This window comes from Zophobas morio, unplaced genomic scaffold (genome assembly GCF_036711695.1).
Source record: "Zophobas morio isolate AGI-343-1 ecotype UQ-CSIRO unplaced genomic scaffold, CSIRO_AGI_Zmor_V1 ptg000019l, whole genome shotgun sequence".
NCBI lineage: Eukaryota > Metazoa > Arthropoda > Insecta > Coleoptera > Tenebrionidae > Zophobas > Zophobas morio.
Genome location: NW_026972124.1, coordinates 1,579,054 through 1,597,240, shown reverse-complemented (window position 1 = coordinate 1,597,240; position 18,187 = coordinate 1,579,054). Strand labels below are relative to the sequence as shown.

Sequence of the window (18,187 nt, the reverse complement as noted above, 5' to 3'; positions counted from 1 at the left end):
TTCTTATAAAAGTTTGCGTAAATTTTTCAAATAATAAATGCAGACGGAAATGAGAAACCGACATTTTTGTATTTTACAATCTGTGAAACTCCGTAAAATTAAACATTCATCAAACTTACTATATTATCATATTTCCTTCAGTTATTGCTTTTTACTATTACCAAATGTAAAAAAGCAGGTCATGTTCCACATTTCGAGTGCGATTTATACATCACTGTTTAGGGAGGGGCGAAATAAACACGGTTCAAAGTTTGTATTTTACCGACTTTGCAATAATCGTACAAGTTCAAACTAATTAGATTTTAGAATCTAAATTTGAACCCTACATTTAGATGTAGGGTTCAAATTTATTTTGTGGAAATAAAGATATAAACAAGGGATGAGTTCTTAATTGCTGACTTTTATGAGACTGGTTCAAACTGGAGCACGGTTGTAGAATAGATAGGTTTGTACACTAATGGCTTGGAATGGCGACGCTTCTTTTCGATCCCTATATCCATGGAAAGGACACATACAGCTAGCGCCTCTACCTTGTCGAGCGGAAATCGTTCTAGTTATTTTGGGGATTTTCATTGACATTTCTTTATGAACAATACAAAATTTGTAAATGACATTTGATCGGAGTCGATAAATACGATTTCTTTTATTAATTACATCGGTTATAGACAGATGCCTATAGAGTTCTGGGTCCCTAAAACGTCAAAAACCAGGCGACGCGATCGGCAATTGGCGTCGCTGACCAGGGATATGCAAATGTATGCTAGTGTATCAACCTATCTATTCTACAACCGTGAACTGGAGTAACCTCGTTAGGTTTATTTAAAAAATGGATGTTTATTCTTATCACACTGGGTTGATCTATTGATTAAAACTCAATATGTCCCAGATGGAGTCACTCATATTGGGATGTCCCAATAATTTCCGCCAATAAATGTCTGAATGTGCTAAATCTACTAATCCAATAAAACATTTGTTGGGCAAATTTAACATCACAAAAAGTCATAATATAGTTAGACAAAAAAAACATAAAAAAATGCATCAAAAAAAGATGACAAAAGGCGTAAAAAAGTTGACCGAAAAAAGGGCCAAAAAAAAATTAAAAAGGGGTTACAAATTAAAACTACAAAAAATAAAAAAATAATTGACAGAATGCCAAAAAACTAAGAACAAGCAGTAGTGTGCATTACAGAAAGGATTTATCTAGCAAAATTTTGCAATGACGTCATGAGGTTTCTGCAGCGGGAAGTAAAAAGTATTTAAAAAAAAAAATAAAAAAATTGTGAGCCTCTATTTTTAGTCCGCGTCTTTTCCAGAGGTTTTGTCCCAGCTTTTGCTCTATAAGCTCTGTACTCTGTTGAGTCTGTTGCGCTGTGTTGCGTCCGGATGCGTCCCTTCCGGCTAGGGAGTTTCACATTTCGAATGCTGTGAAAAGTGTAAAATCGAAATTCCCCAAGTGGGTTGTTCTGTTGGTTATGAGAAAATTAATCGATTGTTCACTTTAACCTATAAGGGTGTTTTTGTCTATTGCAAAACGTTTATGCAACAGTAAATATAATGTCGATAATAAAAATATTATCGATAAAAACAAATTTAGGCACCCCAGGGTTCTAGCATCAAAATTGGTGAAAATTAGGAAGCAGGAAAAAAATCCGTCAACATGGCTTCTAATAACAATCAGCAGAATGGATGGTTGAGTGGCTTAGGAATAGGATTCGGAAACTCCTTAAGTTGTGTCCCTGAACAACAACAGCAGCAGCAACAGCCAGGAGCATCCTCAGACCCAAATCAATACGAACAACTCGATAGATCTACTGTTGGCAGTAACACACTCAAGGTTTACCCCATTGTACATAAGTCACTATCTTCCACTTACTTATTTTTTAACAGAGAAATCCCAAAATGGAGCTTTCAAAAACTGATCTACTCAAACTAGTTACTTACTTTGAAGGGGAAATCCAAGCTAGAGACATCGCAATAGCAGCCATGAAGGTATTGTTACACTTAACTCACTACATTGTTCTAATCACTTTTTCCTCCAGTCGGAGAGGCTAAAGCAAGTGGTGAACGTGGGGCGCTACAGACCAGCGGTAGCCGCCGATCCGTACACCGCCCTGCTGCGAGACAGCATCGCGGACGGCCCCAACGCCAAACCCGTCGTTACCGAACAAGAAATGGCGGTCGCAGCGGAACAACAATTGCAAGCTTTAGAACAACTGGCGCTTCAACAACGCCGTGCCCACCAACACATGATTAATATCTTAAAGGATGCAGAAACCAAACACCGGAAAGTTATCCAAGAATTGGAGGAGGAAAAATGTAAACATGAACATGACACCGCGCAAGGCGATGATATTACTTATGGCTTGGAAATGGAGAGAACTAGATTAAGACAAGAATTAGAAATGGAAAGATCTGCAAGGAAGAAATTAGAAAAAGAGGTGAAAAAACAGCTTGAAATGGCAGATGAAGAAAGGGCGAGGCAGAAACAAATTGTACTTCTTCTGCTAGCTGAGAGGAAGAAAATCATAGTTAAGTATATTGAAGAGAGGAAGAGAAGTGAAGATTTAGCGCAAGTAAGTTTAGGTGGGTTTTATTGGTTTTTGTTGAAGGTTTTGGTGTTTTAGATTTTGTCAGAGGAAAAGTCGCGAATTGATAGTATGGCTGAAGGGCTGGAAGAAGAGAGCAAAAAGTCATTGCAGATGGAAGCTGAACTTGAAAAACAAGTACATGTTTTTGAAGCCGATAAGAAAACGTTAACAGCTCAATTTGCGGTCAAGGAGGCTAGGTAAAATGGCTGCAGCAGTGTCAAAAACCTAACGGTTTTGACACATTATGGTTAAAAAATCACTAGACTGTATTTATTTATCATTTTACTAACCCACATAGTTTAACAATTGCAGGTATCAAGAACTCAAACTTGGATTAGAAAATGACGTTTTGCTATTTTTTATATATTCGTAGACTGCAGTAAATTTGAACTACAATGAAAAAATTATATGAGATGAATCTTTTTTGTTTCTAGAAAGCGATAGTTTAAAAATCTACGTCATCAAAACAAAAAAGATGTCTTGACGTCCAAGTTTCAGCTTTCTTTAAAAAATTACATTTCTACGATCAAGTGACCCGTGACGACTTATAGCTGTCATGAACTCGGATCTTGATATCAAGAAATTTAAGGTCAAAATCAATACAATCAAGATTATGTAGCTATTATTTGACCAATTTCTAGTATAAATGACATTTTGATAGTTCGTCAATTACGACAAACCGTCTAATTTTTTAGATTGTATTGGTTGGTAGGCGACCTTGACATTTTTAACATAGTGAAGCCCAGTCTGCAAGTCAGAAATGTGTCAAGACACGACTTTAATAATTTTATTGGGGTTAACTGATCTCGCTTGAGAAATACAATAATTGCATAGCAACTTGACAGTTTCTGACTTTGACGGGCCGGCGTCATTTTTTTGCGATTAATGACGTCTCCAACCAAAAAATTGCAGGTGTCAAGAACTCGAATCAGAATTACAGAAACTCAAGGCTGACTACGAGCTTTTAAAAAATCGAAGTAGTGCAACTTGTGATAGCGCAGCTCCCATGATAAGTAGCGTAGCGAAAGTCGTTCAACCAACAGCAACAGTATCAAGTGTTCCAGTGTCAGGGCCAAGTAACTATTTTGAAACTTTGTTATTCGAAATGTCTAACTCGATTACAGCTACAGGAATCGCTCAGTCCGTTACTCCCGGTCAAGCACTCCGCCAGACGACGATAGCGCCCCCTATACCGATCGCAACGACTAAGGTAAGTAAAAGGTTAATTTCGAGTGGATTGATGAAATGACTTTTTGTAGTTGATGACGAATACCGGTGCTGCAGCGCAGCAGTCGCCGGCGGCCCGATCTCAACCTAAACCAGGCTTTCATACTCAATATCAAGGCGCCACCGCCCCCCAAACGCCCCCGAAGAAGGGGGCGGTGGCCGGGAGAGGCGTTCCTCCCCCCATTCCCCCTAATAAACCTGTCATTCCTTGTAAGCAAACACCAGCGCGACGGCCGGAGAGCGCAGACGATAAAAAAAAAGCAAGTAGCGGCGGGAGCAAGGAAGCGGCGCCCTCTTCCGGTGAAAGCAGTCGTAGTGGTTCTCAAGGTATAGAAATTTTAGGGCAAGAATTGGCCGATTTTCAACAAATGTTTGTTACTATGGCAACTAGCAATAACACTTAGGAATCGTTTTGTAATTTATGTATTTGTTGGCAGATTGAGGTTTGGTAGTACTCGGACAGACCTCAAGTCCACTCCTTATGTGATAATTACTAAGTAAATCTACACTTGGACGCTGAGTTATTAGAATTATTTTTTTACTACTTTGCATTTGGCACTGCAACTTTAGCCCAGAGGTTTCAAAGACTCAAATTTACGTACCAAATATGTAAATGCTGATACCGATTTTGTTGACTGAAGTTGTAGCATGTACGTTTTCAGAGTTTGTACTTGGTTCTTAATTATTTCGAATTGCTTTTTTTCTATTTTTGTAGAAAGTATTGTTATTTAATTTGACTCTAATGAACTACTTAAATTTTGTTGTATTTTTTTTACAAAATAAACTCTTCCTATTGTCTCGCCTGACCATTTATGATACATCACCAACTTAAAATTGGCGTTTTACTTATAATTACGTCTAGGTGCATCTGTATATGTAATACATAGTAGGTATTAAATATCTGTATATAGTGTAAAGTGTTTACTTGTACAAAAATAGTATTAAAATGTGTATATGCATACAACACACTTAGAGACTAAGAGTAGTTCTTATGGATCTCGTGACAACTTCCTTAAGGTTACTGAATCGAGGCGTGCATTAGAAGGGGTTAATACCCTGTGATTTTCGTTTTTAACTATGATTTTAAGCTTATTTAGCGTAATTAAATTAATGTAAACTATAAGGGAGCTAGTCGTTAGTGTAGCCAACTGTGGTAGAAAACTATCACGATTATCGAGATTACATTAATCATACTTTACTATGGTATTCTGTGTTTTCCTGGCTCGATGTATGATCTCAAATGTAAGAGCACTCATACCTTGTGAGTAGGTACTAACTATTATTTACGATCCCCCCTGTTACTAATTTAAAGATTAAATTAAATTATTAACATTGAAAACTCATTTTAGTAAAAACACCACACAACCGAAAATCGTCGCGTCTCGCGGTACGAGCGAGACTATGCAAAAACCGCTTAATTAAACAAAGTGCGTATTCTGAATCTTTTATTCGTAATAGTACAAGTGTATAGCACAGCTGCTCGAATTAGTATAATAAGCACCAGAAGGAGCACGATTGAATTTTATATACAATAAAAATTTTAAGACACTGTTCATTCAGTTTATATACAACACTACAAGGCCTCTTATCACGCTGTAGAACTCGTCGTTCTACTTATAGACTGATATGTTGATATTGTCATTTGTAAGGTTACAATCACAATTTGTAACATGCTCTTTATTGTACACACGTTTTTAAGTAGATCGAAATTTGCTGTATGTAGTTTGAAAGTCATCTTTGCCGTAGGTACCTATAAAACACATTAACGTAAAAAAATATATACAAAATACAAATTTCCATATACATTTAAAAATATATAACTGTAATAATAGAACAGTTACTGAAGCCCTTCAGATTTCACAGTGGAGTTTGAAAATTTTTCGTTACGCGTACTGACAAAAAATGCGGATGGCAGGGGCGTCACTTCGTTGCAACGTACAACTCTACAATAACTTAGTGATAAGGAAAATATTAGCAATAATAGTAAATGTACAATAATAAGATCTGTATTTGTACGTAAGAAATTCTAATTAGTAGTTTCACATTCGCACTGAAAATGTGGTACAATAGTAATCATTACTCAAAATTAAAGAAATTTTCGCTCTGACGTGTATAACTAGATAATTACACTGGACTATGAAACATATCACATATTCACTTTTTATCAAAATTTATAACTATATAGCACCTATGCAGCCAATGGCACAAATGCATAATATCTCACAGCCAAATATATACATAAATTTCAAATACTGACGATACAAAATTCGAAGAATGTAATAACTTTATAAATGGCAAATATAGGTGCTACCGTGGAAGTAAATTACACATAAAATCTTAATATATACAAGAATAATTACAAAACAATGTACAGATACATACACAATAAAAAGTATAAAAAAAAAAGTAAGAAGAGGTCATCATTTGTTCCAGTTCGTATTTATCATGAGAGAATTTGAGCACTGAACAATACGCTCACCCAATAAAACAAAAATACTGACAAATTGAAAATATCATTATAGCTAAACCAGAATAGAACTAGTCAAATTAAATATCAGTTGAGAAATTTGCGACAACGCCTCGTTCCGCAAGTACACGGGATCTTATCTTCTTCAATAGGAAACTTGTAATCGTAAGTTAATTCTTCTCCACAGATTATTCTTCTCAAGGCAAAAATGATAATGTGCTTATGACCCAAAATTTCGACGACTTTTGAATAACAATTTGGCTAAAATTTCCGCGTTAGCTACGAAACGTCAACTTACGAACAACTTACATCACACGAATGGTTGATGAATCTCGCTGCGTTACCCGTCATGGTCGCATCAACTACTAAATTGTCATCAATTCGGAACATGTAACAACCTATTCCTTTCGAATTGTAAAACTTTTCTCTTTTATCAGTCAAAACAGATCTAATAACCTAAAAAATAAAAACACCACACTGTAGAACTTCGCGACGTGCCGCTTACTTCAAAAACGAGCAATGCTACAACTGTGCCGCCTCTCGCAAATAGTTACCGTATTAGTTGTTAATAGTACGACAATTAAGCTAAAAGTAATACTTACTTCACCTGAGTATTCTATAACCATTTCTCCAGCTTCAAAATCTCTCAAACAGAATAACCCCCTTCTGTGTATCTTTGAACGATATACACCTACTGAATATTTACTAGTAAGTTTCAGTTGCCGGAATCGCATTGCCATAGGCAAATTATTTACAGAGCCCCTTCTGAAAACGACCAATCACAAACGATAAATTACGTTACGTTCTACATACCTGGGCACCAAATCCGAACAAAACAAGCTATGTTCAGGTTTGCGATGTTTGGAAGCTAACCATCCAAACATGTCGTAAGGTTCATTTCTTTTCACGTGCGGGGCACAGCGGGCACACCCACTCGAGTGCCCCACCAGATCCTCTTCGATTTCTATATATTTCGACGGAAAATTGAAAGTCGGCCTGTACTTCGTGCATTTACTCGCCCCCGGTAACTGCTCGATCAAGTACTTCAAACCCGAAGTTTTCAACCCCAGAATTTGCAAACTGTTGACGATATTCGTGGAATCCGTAGGCAGCAGGGGCATGTTATGGGCAGCTCTGGCATTCTGCACGGCTTCGAAAACCTTGGTCCACAAATCCGCGATGGAAGTCGACGAGTATTTGAAACCATCTTGCGTTTCGATTGTATACAAAATGGAGGGTACGTTCTCGTTTTCTTTTTTCTCTTGAATGGGAAAGTGCTTTGGTGCTTCTAAACTAACTTTTTTATCTAGTTTGTCCTGCTGGCGGTTTTGCTTATCGCTGAGGGACAAGATGTGTACAGATTTGGGCGGGTTGAAAGTGGACTTGATGGGTTTCAACGGTGCTATTTGTACTGGAGAGTTGCGGCTGCTGAAGTTGTTGTTGATTTTGTAAACGGCTTCCGTCGGTTTGTTGAAGTTGGTTATTTTAGGGGTGGTGATATTCGGGATTGGGAGTTCTTCGGCCGCTTTAAAACAACTGGTTTCTGTTGGTTTTGGAAATAGTAGTTTTAGATTCTGGTCCTTTTTGATGTTCGGGTCGTTCTCGAGGGGTACCGGTAGGGGTTTTTTGACGCTCTCCGGGATTATTTTTTTGTCGTATTCCACCACGGGTTCGACTATTTTGTTAATTTTTATTTCTTTTCTGATGGCTTCTATTTTTTCCACCAGTTTGATTTTCGTTTCTTTAGTTTCTTTGAGAGTTTGCATCGGTAGTACCCGGCTCATCGGCCGACTCTGCATGGTCGGTAAAGGTTTCGGCGTAGGGGTAACAATGTTGGTTGGTATTCCTTGTTCCGGAACAAACGGGGCTGTTGGTAAAGTAATACTGTTCGAATTGTTGAGAGCAACCGTTTGGTTCAACTTGTGGAACGACGGTTGTGAGTATTTGCACGAATTAACCTCTTGTGGTTGTATCTGGAGCGTATTTTGTGGTACTTCTAACTGCGAATTAACCAACTGTCCTGTATTAACTAAGACGAAACTATTCGCTGCTACATCTAATACTGGTTCTAGTTTACTAGTTTGAAACACTTGCGTCGTTGTTGAATAACTACTATTAGCAGTTAACACCCCTGGAACCGTGGAAGGAAGGAACTGTTGAGATTGCATGACCGTGTTTTGGACTATAGTTTCAAAACCGTAGTACACTGGTTGTACTTGTTGTGGCGACCAACTCAACGAACCATTACCATCTACTATCAGCTGGTTTTCCAAAACCCGTGGTTGTTGTATGATCATGGTTGGTTGAATACCGGGCAGAAGACTAATCAAGTTACTGTCGGCTTGAAACTGCACTAGTGGTTGCGAAGGTATCGTCTGTGGCGCTATCGTCGTAACATACTGTACATTTTGCCCAGATTGTTGTTGAAACGCGTCTACGAACGTGGGAATGAAACCCGCAGACGGCAAATGTTGTAGAATCACAGGCGTAGAACTTGCTTCCTCTTCACCTTGAGCACGCTTCGCAGCAATAGATCGTCCTCTTCCTTTGAAAGTTTTCGGGCTTTGAATCTGCTCCACCGGCTTCACCCACCGATTTCCAGGAACGTTGATCACCGAGTTAAGTATATTTGGGTTGTTCAGCGGAGGCACGTTTATAATAGGAGCTATGTTCGTGGAGTACGGCAGTGATTGAATTGTGACGGATGGTGGTTGGAATTCCAGTTGTGGCTGACTTATGGCAATCTGATTTATAATCGGGTTATTATTGATAACTGGTTGCGTCGGTTGTATTGTGAGTGGTGGATTTACGCATAACGAAACCGGGTTGATGCAAAATTGTTGTTGTTCATTGACAGGAACGGACGGTTGAGACGGTGTGAACACCTCGTTGCTGATGATCGGTTCGGTTATTGGTTCGGTTACGCTACAAGATATTTCCGGTTGAATAATCGGTTTCTGGATGATTATTTCCGAGTTTTGAGGGACCGACATCACTTCGGAAGTTGCTTTAGAAGCGACGAAAGTTTGAGTATTTAAAACCGAAGTGTGGACCTCGTTTTGGTACGATTCGTACGATGCTATGACGAGTGGTTGAGTATCAGTGGCTACGGAAACGGGAGCAGTGTCCGGTATATGTATCTGAGGCGTTTCGAGATTACTATTCCCGTTATCTTGATCCTGGTTTAGTTCCGAATCACTCTCACTACTACAGATAATTTCGCAAGCGTCTAAATGTCTTTTGTAACTAGCCTGCGTTCTGTAAGTACATTGACACCTCTCACACGTGACTGGCTCTTCAGACAAATCTGAATCCCACACTGTGTGCGTAGTACCCACTGGAGACCCACAGTCACTCGAACTATCATCAAAATTACCATCCACTTGTAACAACTGAAAAAATAAATTATTTTCTCTTGGAGCAATTTTCCGTTTTTTAATCACAGGCGAGAAACTGTTGTCGAGTTTACAACTCAGCGTTAAATTACACGACCGTTGCTGATTTTTGTTTTTCCCGTCGAATTCGTCGACGTTGTCAAACTCGTCCGACTTTTTCACGTCGGTGACCCCATCGGAGTGATTCGTTTCCGATTTCGAGTCCATACTGATAAAATCTTCGTACGACATCAACTTAGGGAAAATATCCTGAACGGAGATTCCATCTAAAAGTTCGTGCGGAAGTTCCTCGAAAATCGCATCGGTTATTTCCGGGGACAACAAATCGGCACCGTTTTGTGGCTCCTCCTCATCGTCGAACTCCATCACGTCTAGCTTCTTCTTGTCGATATCTTTATGCCACAATAAAATATCTTTGAGTTTGCGTTCAACAACCGACTTCGGTAGCGAATGGTCAACCGTAAAACTCTTATCAATGTGTAAATTGTTCACGTGAGCGTTTAAAATGGACGTGGTTATTTTATAAGAAACCAACTTCCACGGTTCCACCGTCGACCAAAACAACCTCGAGCAACTGTACCCTGTAGGAATGATCGCCTCCGACGTATCTGACATCACAGGATTGATCTTCCCGAGATTCGTAACACAGAGCGATCCCACCATCACGTTAACTTTCTCGATGTGAGAAAACTGCCCCTTTTTATAATCGGCGAGTTCCACGAACACGCTTCTCCTAATATTGAAATCAGTGGGAGTAACTATGACGCTACTCGTTTTCGGCAGCTCGTGACTGCAACAGTACACAGTTTTGTCGTGCATGAAGTGGCACTTCGCCGTACGCGCGCATAAAAAATGGTAAATTTCGCAACAGTTCTTGAAACAACAACCCACAGTTGCCCCTTTTTGTTTACAGTAGGAGCACCGCATGAGGCGAGCGCGCGTCAAAGCCCCGTGGACGTTCTGCAACGATCCGTCGATTTCTTCGTACACTTCCGATGACCACACGGCGCAGTTAATGTGCACCCATTCGTTTTGGCCACAGTAGAGCAAGCGAGATTCGAGGTGGCTTAAGCCATCACCTATGCTTTTGCAAAATGAGCAATATCGTGAATCTATAGATACGCATTCGATTTGGTCGTAAATGTCTTCGCTAATACTAGTTAAAAACCGTTTGGAATTGCTTTTCGTTACGTCGTCGGGGGCCAGTGATGGCTTAAACCAAGGGAACACCGACTTGAAGATCGATTTGTAGATGTTTAATAACTCGTCGGATTGTGTGTGAGCCAACGCTTCTTCCATCTCTTTGTTGAAATCGCTCACGGAAGAGTATTCGTTCGAATTCGATTTGCGTTTAATATCTAACACAGTTAGGGTTCGAGGGTGGCTTTTAAAATCGGCTGCACTGTCGTTCAGTTTCTCGCTATTGTCAAAATATGTCTCGTGATTGTCATTGCTATTCTCACAATCGCTCTCTTTCTTATCACCGGCTCTATTCAATGAAATATAATTATTTAAAAAACTTAATTTTAACATACTTTTCGCTGTTTTGTTCTTACTCAGTAACCTTAAAACATGATTAAAACTATACTTCAGTTCGAACTCTACTGCTTTGCACCAGTACGAAGGCGACTGTTTGGAACACACACAACACAAGTACTTGACGGACTCGGGAAGATAACTTAATATATGATAATACTCTTCTGACAGATTTTCACAATCGGCATGAACCCATTTTTTACACCTTGTACACTCCATCACCTGAAATAAGGACGTTTTTGGGTGACCACACATGTTTAATGATGATAGTACCTTTTCGTCACAGGGTACTTCTTTGAAGGGTACCAGACACATCGGACACGAGTTCCCCTTTTTCCGTTGCTTAAAACACGAAATACAGAGAGGCAAGTTTCCGAAAAATTTTGTCGTGCTGTCTCCACAGTCTTTGCAACTTACGCATTTGGAACATATCTACAAAGAAAGCGTCATTAATGTAGTCGCTATGTTGCGTAAACTAACATACTGCTAGCATTTTTGAAAAAATTGAAAAAAATTAAATGCGACGAAAGACAAAGACATCTTGATATACACGTGTACCAAAAAATGGCGATGTGACGTATCGGAAAAACCAAACTAGGTACCGATATAGGTTATGTACTGACAAATGTGTCAATGCGCAACGCTACAACTAACGTACCAATACAAGAAATTAGTTTTTATACTCACAATTGGTCTATCTTTTCCGGTCCACTCTGTTTTGAAACATTCAGAGTGATACACTTTGGAACACTTTTGACAGTTCAGTTTTTGTCTGCCTACTTGATTACACCCATTGCACGTCGTGCATTTAGGGCACAGCCACAAGTACTGTCTACTATTGTTGCTATTAACAAGTGGAGGACTTCTCTCTAGACAATATGGATGATATGGTTCACAACAAAGTGAACAGTGTAACATAGCTTCACGACCTGCGCTCCCGCAGAGGAAACAAATAGCAGGCATTGGAAACTGCTGGGAAGCAATAAGACAAAACCCATTTTGATTTATATCGTCCAACTCGTAGTTTTCCCAATAATCTAGCGAGATCATATTTTGAACATCTTGTGGAGTGGGTTTCTTCTCAAGGTCCGATTTGTTCTGGAAAAGAACGAATTTAAAAATTTTTCAACAAAAGGATTTTCCGTCACTTGGAATCTTTGCTTGTTCATATCGCCAAGTTCGTAGCCTTGAATTATTTTTTTAAGCGATTTAAAATGGCGATATATCAAAGTTCATAAAAAAAATACAATAGAAATTTGCAATAAATTTTTTTGACGTTCTAAAAAAAGCACAAAAATTTATCAGTTGGCAAGACTCGAAGCGACGGTCAACCCTGCGTAAAAACAAAAAAGTTAATTTAAGCATAGACTCGGGCGGTTGTAAAAGTTAAAAAACGTAAATACACGAAATATTCTACCTCGCACGCTGGTGTAGATGAAAGTGAAGACGAAAACGCGGAAGAAAACGAAAGTGATGATACAGATGAAACAGTTGAAGGCACTCTATGGCTCCTATCCCTCTTGATATTCGCAACATTTTCATTAGTGAGTGATGGCACCTTTGCAGATTTATCGTTATCGGATTCATGCTCACTACATTCATCTCTTGCAGGTTTAGTAAGCTGTGTATCTAAATTTTCTGTACACGTGTTAGATACACCTTTGCTTTGTGCTTTTTTACCCGAGCTTTGTTCCTGCGCGTCTTTCTTTTTCTGCGTCTCTGAAGGAAAAGTAGCCAACGGCTGTCCTAAAACTATAGAAGCACTTCTACACACGTGCTTGACCCGAGGTCCTTTCAAGTCGACTTTCTGCCTCTTGATCTCCGAACTCGGGGGCGGCACACTGACGGGTTTATTTTTAAACCTCACAGGTCTCTGAGCCACGTCACTTTCGGTTCTCTGTTTGCTGATCTGATTATCGATATTCTGAACACTAACTTGCCATAACAACGGTAACGAGTTATTAAACATAACGTCAGACCCTTGCATATTTTTAGGAAGTAATTGGATTAGACTATTCTTTAAGGATAATGGCATTTGAAAGGAACGAAGGCACATCTTTAACCAACACGCCGGACACCGTGACCGATAAGCGCACCGAATGAGTTTCATCTGCTGGCTGCGGACGATCGGCGGCACGTGACACATCCCTTGTCCCTTGTGACACACCAACGTGGGGTTGTTGACGTTTTTCCCGCAAGATTGGCGTTTTATCATCTTCGAGATGAACTTCCTACAGGACTCGCAGCTGTATATGTTGAACTTGCGCGCTTGCTTCACGAAACGATAGAAACGGACGGCACCGCAGACACCGCACGTGACGGTTCCTGGAGGAGAGCCGTTCGTCGACGTGCTGGAGAAGGGGCCTTCGGAGCCCTTTGGAGTTTGGTTGTGGAGTTTGAGGCGGGCTTGGCGCAGCACTACTCCAGAGAAGGGCTTCGAAGGGGACTCCGTCACGATGTCCTTTTGTTTCGACGGGCCTTCAGGTTGTTTGAGGTGTCTTTTGTTGATGACGCGTTTTTTCAGTGTTAGGGTGTCACTGAGGTCGACGTTGATGAATCTCTTGTTGGGTTTGATGACCCGGGAAGAGTGGACGCTTCGGGTCGGCAAGACGAACTTTCCAACTAAATTGTTGCTTTCTTTCGCTCGACACTGCTTGATTTTTATCGGAGAGTAAGCGTGCACGGACTTTCGCGTGATGTTGGATTTGCGGGAACCTTTGCAGTTTAGTTTGTTTTTAACGGATAATTTAACACTGTTTTTGTTACAAAGTTTGGACATGAGCCCGCGCTTCGTCGAGTTATTGCTCATGAGTGCTTTCGAGCTCTGCATCTTCCTAGTCAGTCTTCTTCTCAATGACACTTTTGTGTTTATGGTATTGTTTAAATTTACACTTTCGCGGGTCTCTTCTACATCTTTTTCAACCTGAAATGGACGGAATTACCACTTTTAGCACGTACTCGAGGGGGCTTTCGGCATATACAAAACTGTTTATGTTTACCTGTTTGTTTTCTGCAACAGTTTCAACTGTCATAGGCCCACTAGATTCAATAATTCCGTCTGAGGTGGGTGGAAGAACGTTAATTCTTTTCCGGTTAACATGTTTTGATGGTTTTCCGGGAAATTTTGAACGACCCATTTTGTTTTATATTTATTATTTACATTTTAAAGACAGGATAATCAACAATCAACGCATCACACACTTTCCTAGTGTATGTAATTGTCCGGTCGGTAATGCAGGAAATTACCAACGCTAACAACTGCAAGGATCAAATTTCACCAAATGACACCTTCAAAACGTCGATTTAACCAAAACCTGAGCGAAATTTAACCAAAAATGACAAAAAATTTAACTATTTTACTAAACTTTGCAAGATAGGTGATTACTGAGTAATGTGCCATTGATAATTCGCACGAAAAAAATCTTTCCGGACGACGACCTTGAGGCTAAAAATACCTAAAGCCAGCCATAAAGGCGGGCGTTTTTCAAGTCGCCTTGACAACAACGCGGGAAATTCAAAAACCAACTCAACAATCTACAGAATGTTTCAATATGTTTCGACAGGTCGAAAAAAACGTGCAAAAAAAATCAAAGTAGAATTATAATAAAATAATCTTCAGGCAAGTTTACCCATCACTCGAAGTTTTCGTCGCAAATGCATGATTTGGGCGAAACATTGATTGTTACATAAATTGCGACACGCCCGTGATATTTGAGCGATGGTCATCTTATTGTTATTTTCTACTCACGTTGTCATACATAATTAACCATCAATAAGACGGATATCTTTAGTTCTGGTGTGTTACAAGGATCAACTATGGGTGCATTCTTATTTACTTTTTTATTAACGAGGTTGCGCTGAGTGATGTCGACTTCACAATACACATACTTACTCCAGACATACCAGTGTTGAAATAAGAAGCAACTTATGTAAATATTGATATGTAATTAATAAAAATACAAATCGATATTAACAACACAAGTAGCTGATTAGGTTAAACATTATATGTTAGTGCCAAATAAATTTAATAAATATACAGCAGATTGGAGCATTTATACAATCATATTATCATTTAAAACACTAAATTTCATTATCATTATCTAGAAACTCTACATGTGTAAACGGAAAGTAGCCAGTTTTCCCATTCAGCTCCCCCTCCCATTGCCCATTGATGTTAGTTTTGGTAACAGTGATAATATCGCCGATTTCCAATTTTAAAGCAGTTTTGTCATAAGCGTTTGGTACACGAACTTGTTTCACTCGCGCTTTTGCTGGAAGCTTTCGCTAGAACGTCATGATTAGCACACGCAACAATACTTCAAAACCCAACGTACTTGCATTTGACTTCGTTTCATGGCAGTTTCAGCTTGTTGAGCTGATGTTGTCACACCACCCCCAGAACCAGGCCGCGGGATTTCATTGTTTACTTGACATTCTTCATACTAAAATCAGCACATAAAAAAATTGGTATTTTTGCTTGAGGAACTTCTGGATTTTTTATTTTTTTCAAAACCCTACACCTATGACGTCCCCTTGAATCTTGTGCAAGTGTTCGTTAAAAATCTGAAAAAAGCACGATTGTTTGAATATATTAAAATTGAATCACGTGCACAAGACTACAATTTTTGTTTTCTAAATTCCAGAAGTTCAATAAACAAATGGTCAAAAATGGCGTCCACAGAAGGAGGGGCACGAATTTATCTACCAATAATAACGAAACGTAGGTCACGTGTATGAAATTGGGACGTATTATTGGTGGATGAGCGTGACGTGTGCGAAGTGGAAGCGAGGTTAGAATGGTCAAAATAATACCTTCTGAACATACGGAACAGGGATTGATCCTTTCATACCAGCACTATTTCTTGCCGTCCACCACTGCTCCTCGTCCTTTGCAATAATAGTGAGAATCTCTCCCTTTTTAAAGACTAGATCATCTGGATCCCTACCATCGAAATCGAACTTGGCGATAACTTTTTCCTCTTTCTTTGAAACAGGTCTAATAAGTGGTGTTGTATCTAAATAATGCACCTTATAGAACGAAAGCAAGCTTGGTAAATCGTTGAAACATTGATCTCCAATCCTATATTTAATTTGATCCATTTGTTGCGTCTTGTTAATTATATAGTGGCTTACTTTACTATCTTCTCTGAAATGGGGGAGTTAGCATTTATTATAAGGGGGTAGTCGAGACGTACTTTACACACAGCACAAAGTCTCCAACACAAGTTGCACTATCACGAACTAAGAAAACACCTCCTCCTCGTTCTGCCATAAGTAAGTCGGTCGCTTCTTTCCGGCTGATTGGTCCAAAATACCAGCTAAAAACAAGCGTGAGTAGGGCGTAGTGCGACGAAGTGGGACTCACCTGGCCTTATCTTCATGATCAAACGTATTATTTGCCATTTTTATGTTTGCACTATATTTTAAAACCACGTAATAATATAACAGCAATAGTTAAGCATGTTTAGATGGGACTCCAAGTTTTAATAAATTAATACATTTACATACCTATATACAGTCCAATATTGTTTAGCGTTTAATTACCCTATCTTAACCTAATTTTTTTTCTCATATTATGTTTGCGTTTGTGTGTCTTTCTATGCGACACATTACTGCATATTATCCCGTCATGAAATCACCTAATTCTCGATTTAACCTGATTTAACTTCCGTCTTCACTATTTATTATTAAACTGACATTTCAGTACTTTCATTTACAACAGCACTGTTCGCGTATATCGGCGTTTTATCGCATGGACGATACTGCGGCACTGTCGTTCCCGAATTGGCCAGCAGATATGGCCGACTGACCTGGCCTGCCTTCGAGCCTAAGGCCAAAATATGCGAAGAAGGGAATTGACTTTCTGTCCTAGAAGCCGGTAGTTTACCAGTAAGTACATTTCCAGACCTGTCTCACTACCAAATCCACTAAATGACGGCGTACGGGCGTTAAAAAAAATTCTCGAGTGACAGTTCTCTCCGTGCCCACTGCGATTATGTGATAAACACAATCACCCAACCAAGTTTTGGGGATGCCGAATTACTCTGATCGTACAGATGTATAATCTCGACTAGTAACAACAAATATCGAAATCGAAAGAAAAATCAACACTTATCGCAGACGTTGAAACAGTTTTCATGTTCGATAGCGTATCAGCTAAATTGCGCAATTTAATTATTATTAGATTTAAAAGTGAGAGACACAAAATATTTGCTGTTGTGCTCTTTTTTTATGCGATTACACGATTCGAACCAGCTTACTTTATATTAAGAACGAGTTATAAATGGCATCGATTTTTTTCAAGTAATGCGGTAATGCGACAAACGAGACTGTCGTTTTTATTGTAGTAGGTGGTCTGTAGGATTATATTTTTTCTGTTCTTTATTATGTTCATTACTGTTCATGCTGTAAATATGTTTGTTTTATTGTATTAGTGGTTTTTGCGTGACCTGAATATTAGGGAACTTATGTTTTGTTACTATATTGCATTAATTAAACGACCACTGATTAAAAATGTAACTAAAAACGACAATTGACTGTGAAAATGTGTAAAAGTGAGGCCAACGACCACAAGCAGATTACTGGGAAAACCTAGAACTTTGTCCAAAGGTTGCGTTTATACATTATGATAATTGTAATGTTGGTTGCATATATCGACGATTCAAAACTCATCATCATCAATTAGTTTTCTATAGTAATCCAAATCGCAAAAATCTCTTAGATGCAGCCTGTAATGGAAATGACGCTTCGTTGGCTTATTTTATCCACTCTTTCATAGATAGCGCTATACTGAATGTTAAATAAAATTGATAAACATATACTATGGAATTGGGAACACATTATTTACAATTTTTGCTATGAAAAAGCTGTTTCGTTATAATAACAACTAAAACTTCCAAAGCTTCCAAAAATGTTCGAAGGTGTTATCGAAATATAGGCAACACAATTAACACCGAGGTCTTATAGTTGCCTAC

General features: G+C 39.0%; 3 protein-coding genes across 4 annotated transcripts; 1 reads left to right on the top strand and 2 right to left on the bottom strand.

Annotated features, from left to right (window-relative positions):
* Positions 1 to 1,424: 1,424 nt before the first annotated feature.
* On the top strand, positions 1,425 to 5,154 carry LOC135131235 (CTTNBP2 N-terminal-like protein). 2 transcript variants are annotated; one of them, XM_064058865.1, is made up of 8 exons: positions 1,425 to 1,834; positions 1,888 to 1,989; positions 2,040 to 2,573; positions 2,625 to 2,785; positions 3,501 to 3,664; positions 3,713 to 3,798; positions 3,848 to 4,142; positions 4,253 to 5,154. In XM_064058865.1, the coding sequence occupies exons 1-8, from the start codon at positions 1,658 to 1,660 to the stop codon at positions 4,255 to 4,257; spliced, it is 1,524 nt and encodes a 507-aa protein (XP_063914935.1). In that variant the 5' UTR covers positions 1,425 to 1,657; the 3' UTR covers positions 4,258 to 5,154. The 2 variants fall into 2 exon arrangements, with proteins under 2 accessions (XP_063914935.1, XP_063914934.1); XM_064058864.1 differs by having other exon boundaries at positions 3,848 to 5,154.
* Positions 5,155 to 5,805: 651 nt separating this feature from the next.
* LOC135131234 (histone-lysine N-methyltransferase trithorax) lies at positions 5,806 to 14,426 on the bottom strand. The gene is made up of 8 exons (XM_064058863.1): positions 14,213 to 14,426; positions 12,631 to 14,136; positions 11,901 to 12,311; positions 11,487 to 11,645; positions 7,096 to 11,435; positions 6,885 to 7,047; positions 6,592 to 6,738; positions 5,806 to 6,543 (listed from the first exon to the last, which is right to left on the bottom strand). The coding sequence occupies exons 1-8, from the start codon at positions 14,348 to 14,350 to the stop codon at positions 6,370 to 6,372; spliced, it is 7,038 nt and encodes a 2,345-aa protein (XP_063914933.1). The 5' UTR covers positions 14,351 to 14,426; the 3' UTR covers positions 5,806 to 6,369.
* Positions 14,427 to 15,138: 712 nt separating this feature from the next.
* LOC135131196 (adapter molecule Crk) lies at positions 15,139 to 17,341 on the bottom strand. The gene is made up of 5 exons (XM_064058790.1): positions 16,579 to 17,341; positions 16,409 to 16,531; positions 16,026 to 16,359; positions 15,548 to 15,655; positions 15,139 to 15,497 (listed from the first exon to the last, which is right to left on the bottom strand). Exons 1-5 carry the CDS (start codon positions 16,614 to 16,616, stop codon positions 15,294 to 15,296), a joined length of 807 nt encoding a protein of 268 aa, XP_063914860.1. The 5' UTR covers positions 16,617 to 17,341; the 3' UTR covers positions 15,139 to 15,293.
* Positions 17,342 to 18,187: the final 846 nt, after the last annotated feature.

Bases quoted from the DNA above. Each gene is read 5' to 3' on its own strand.
- LOC135131196 (XM_064058790.1), bottom strand. From the start codon at position 16,616: ATGGCAAATAATACGTTTGATCATGAAGATAAGGCCAG. The intron at 16,532-16,578 runs GTGAGTCCCACT...GCTTGTTTTTAG, and splicing joins GATCATGAAGATAAGGCCAG to CTGGTATTTTGGACCAATCA. The intron at 15,498-15,547 runs GTACGTTGGGTT...ATGACGTTCTAG, and splicing joins TGAAACGAAGTCAAATGCAA to CGAAAGCTTCCAGCAAAAGC.
- LOC135131234 (XM_064058863.1), bottom strand. From the start codon at position 14,350: ATGGGTCGTTCAAAATTTCCCGGAAAACCATCAAAACATGTTAACCGG. The intron at 11,436-11,486 runs GTACTATCATCA...TCCTTATTTCAG, and splicing joins AAGTACCCTGTGACGAAAAG to GTGATGGAGTGTACAAGGTG. The intron at 7,048-7,095 runs GTATGTAGAACG...GGTCGTTTTCAG, and splicing joins TGTTCGGATTTGGTGCCCAG to AAGGGGCTCTGTAAATAATT.
- LOC135131235 (XM_064058864.1), top strand. From the start codon at position 1,658: ATGGCTTCTAATAACAATCAGCAGAATGGATGGTTGAGTGGCTTAGGA. The intron at 2,786-3,500 runs GTAAAATGGCTG...AAAAAATTGCAG, and splicing joins TTTGCGGTCAAGGAGGCTAG to GTGTCAAGAACTCGAATCAG. The intron at 3,665-3,712 runs GTAACTATTTTG...ACTCGATTACAG, and splicing joins TGTTCCAGTGTCAGGGCCAA to CTACAGGAATCGCTCAGTCC.